The sequence below is a fragment of the Eurypyga helias genome, unplaced genomic scaffold (genome assembly GCF_000690775.1).
Source record: "Eurypyga helias isolate BGI_N326 unplaced genomic scaffold, ASM69077v1 scaffold20445, whole genome shotgun sequence".
Taxonomy (NCBI): Eukaryota; Metazoa; Chordata; class Aves; order Eurypygiformes; family Eurypygidae; genus Eurypyga; species Eurypyga helias.
The window spans coordinates 2593-4652 of record NW_010252281.1 but is presented as its reverse complement, the minus strand read 5'-3'; the positions used below and the strand labels follow the sequence as shown (position 1 = coordinate 4652).

Genomic DNA, 2060 nt, shown 5'->3' with positions numbered 1-2060 from the left:
GTGGGCATCCCTGCCGCGGTGGCTAGACTGTCTGGGCCAGCTCTGCTGGAGGTTCCAACCTCTGCTGTCCCCAAGGGGTGCGGAGCAATGGGGGTGACTGAAAGGAGTTGGGTTTGAGTAGCCCCAAAGCAAAAGCTCCACCCCTGCCCCCCATAAAGTGCATCCCCACCCTGGGCCAGCTGGGGCTGAGCGGGGCAGCCCAGCCACTGCTCCCACATCTGCCCATCCCCATCCCCTCCAGGTGGGGAACTACAAGCGCACGGTGAAGCGGATTGACGACGGGCACCGGCTCTGCAATGACCTCATGAACTGTGTGCACGAGCGGGCCAAGATCGAGAAGTCCTACGCCCAGCAGCTCACCGACTGGTCTAAGCGGTGGAGGCAGCTCATCGAGAAAGGTACCGTGGGTGATCCAGGGGAGGCTCCCCCCGGAATGCCTGGGTGCCACAGGGCCCCGTGCACCATCGCAACTTCCCCTGGTAGAGGTGGAGGGGGTAAGGGCTGTGGAGTGACACTCAGCTGTCCCCCCAGGTCCCCAGTATGGCAGCCTGGAGAAGGCGTGGGGGGCCATCATGACGGAGGCGGACAAGGGGGGCGAGCTGCACCCGGGGGGGAAGAACATTTTTTTTATGACTTCGAGAAAGTCAAGAACTGGCAGAAGGATGCCTACCACAAGCAGATCATGGGAGGCTTCAAGGAGGCCAAGGAGGCTGAGGATGGCTTCCGGAAAGCCCAGAAGCCTTGGGCCAAGAAGCTCAAGGAGGTGAGTGGAGAAGCGCAGCGTGTCCTGGGGCACCAATGCCATCTCCTGGGTGTCGGTGCAGGGTGGGAGAGCTGGGTGGCACATCCCTGCAGGCTCTGACATCCCTTCTCTCTCCTCTCCACAGCTGGAGACAGCCAAGAAAGCCTACCACCTGGCCTGCAAGGAGGAGAAGCTGGCGATGACCCGTGAAGCCAACAGCAAGGCAGAGCAGTCCAACACCCCCGAGCAGCAGAAGAAGCTCCAGGACAAGGTGGAAAAGTGCAAGCAGGACGTACAAAAGGTGCGAGCTGCTGCCCTGCTATGGGCTCACGAGGCATTGGGCAGGGAAAACCAGGGGAAATGGCCACCACCATCCTTTTACCCCATTCATTCCCATTTTCCCTTCTCTCTGCTCTGGCAGAAGGGCAAGGATTTGCAGGCAGTGCTCAGGGGAGCGTCAATGGGGCAGAGATTCACTCCTCTTATTAGGGCAAAATCTCTCCAGCAACAAGGCTGATTTCACCTCACAGAGGCTCTTGGCCCAATCTGGGCTCCCCAACGTGGTGGCCCCCAAGCCAGACCCTCTCAGCACCCAGAAAGGGCCTCTGAGGTGCTTGAGGTGTAACCAAGGCACCCTCCCGCACCTTTGCAGGCTCAGGAGAAGTACGAGAAGGTGCTGGATGAGCTGAACAAGTGCACCCCGCAGTACATTGAGAGCATGGAGCAGGTTTTTGAGCAGTGCCAGCAGTTTGAGGAGAAGAGGCTCAATTTCCTCAAGGAAGTGCTCCTGGACATCAAGAGGCACCTGAACCTGGCCGAGAGCAGCAGGTAGGTGCCTCCCGTGCTGGCTGGGCACAAGGTGCCCACACAAGGTCTCCTTGTCCTGCCTGGAAAGCAAAGCAGGCCCTGGAGGGAGTGGGTGCTTCCAGGGCAACCCATCCCCTGCAGTACAAGGGAGAAGGGGTGCTGGCCAACACCACGGTCACCAAGAGGTACCAGAGTGGCAGAGCCTAGAGCCCCCCAGTGCCTTGTAGGAGGTGACACAACTCCTGGGCCTGTCCCCATCCCACCCCATCCCCTCAGAGTGGAGTCCAACCCACCCGCAGCACCCCAACCCACGTCTCTCCCTGCAGCTACGCCAACGTCTACCGGGAGCTGGAGCAGACCATCCGCCTCTCGGACGCGCAGGAGGATCTCCGGTGGTTCCGCAGCACCAGCGGCCCCGGCATGCCCATGAACTGGCCCCAGTTCGAGGTGAGACTGGGCACCCCAGCTGGGATGCTGGCAGGCCCGCGGGGGGCCGGGCGCTCCGGGGGCC

General features: G+C 61.4%; 1 protein-coding gene across 1 annotated transcript in view; it reads left to right on the top strand.

Moving 5' to 3' along the window:
- Nucleotides 1-241: 241 nt before the first annotated feature.
- The window catches only part of PACSIN1 (protein kinase C and casein kinase substrate in neurons 1), a gene marked incomplete at its 5' end in the record, with an annotated part of 3189 nt that continues 1370 nt past the window's right edge, over nt 242-2060 (top strand). The window contains 6 exon segments of the mRNA XM_010152323.1: nt 242-398; nt 532-627; nt 630-763; nt 888-1043; nt 1395-1570; nt 1876-1996. Coding sequence (XP_010150625.1) covers nt 242-398; nt 532-627; nt 630-763; nt 888-1043; nt 1395-1570; nt 1876-1996 — 840 coding nt within the window.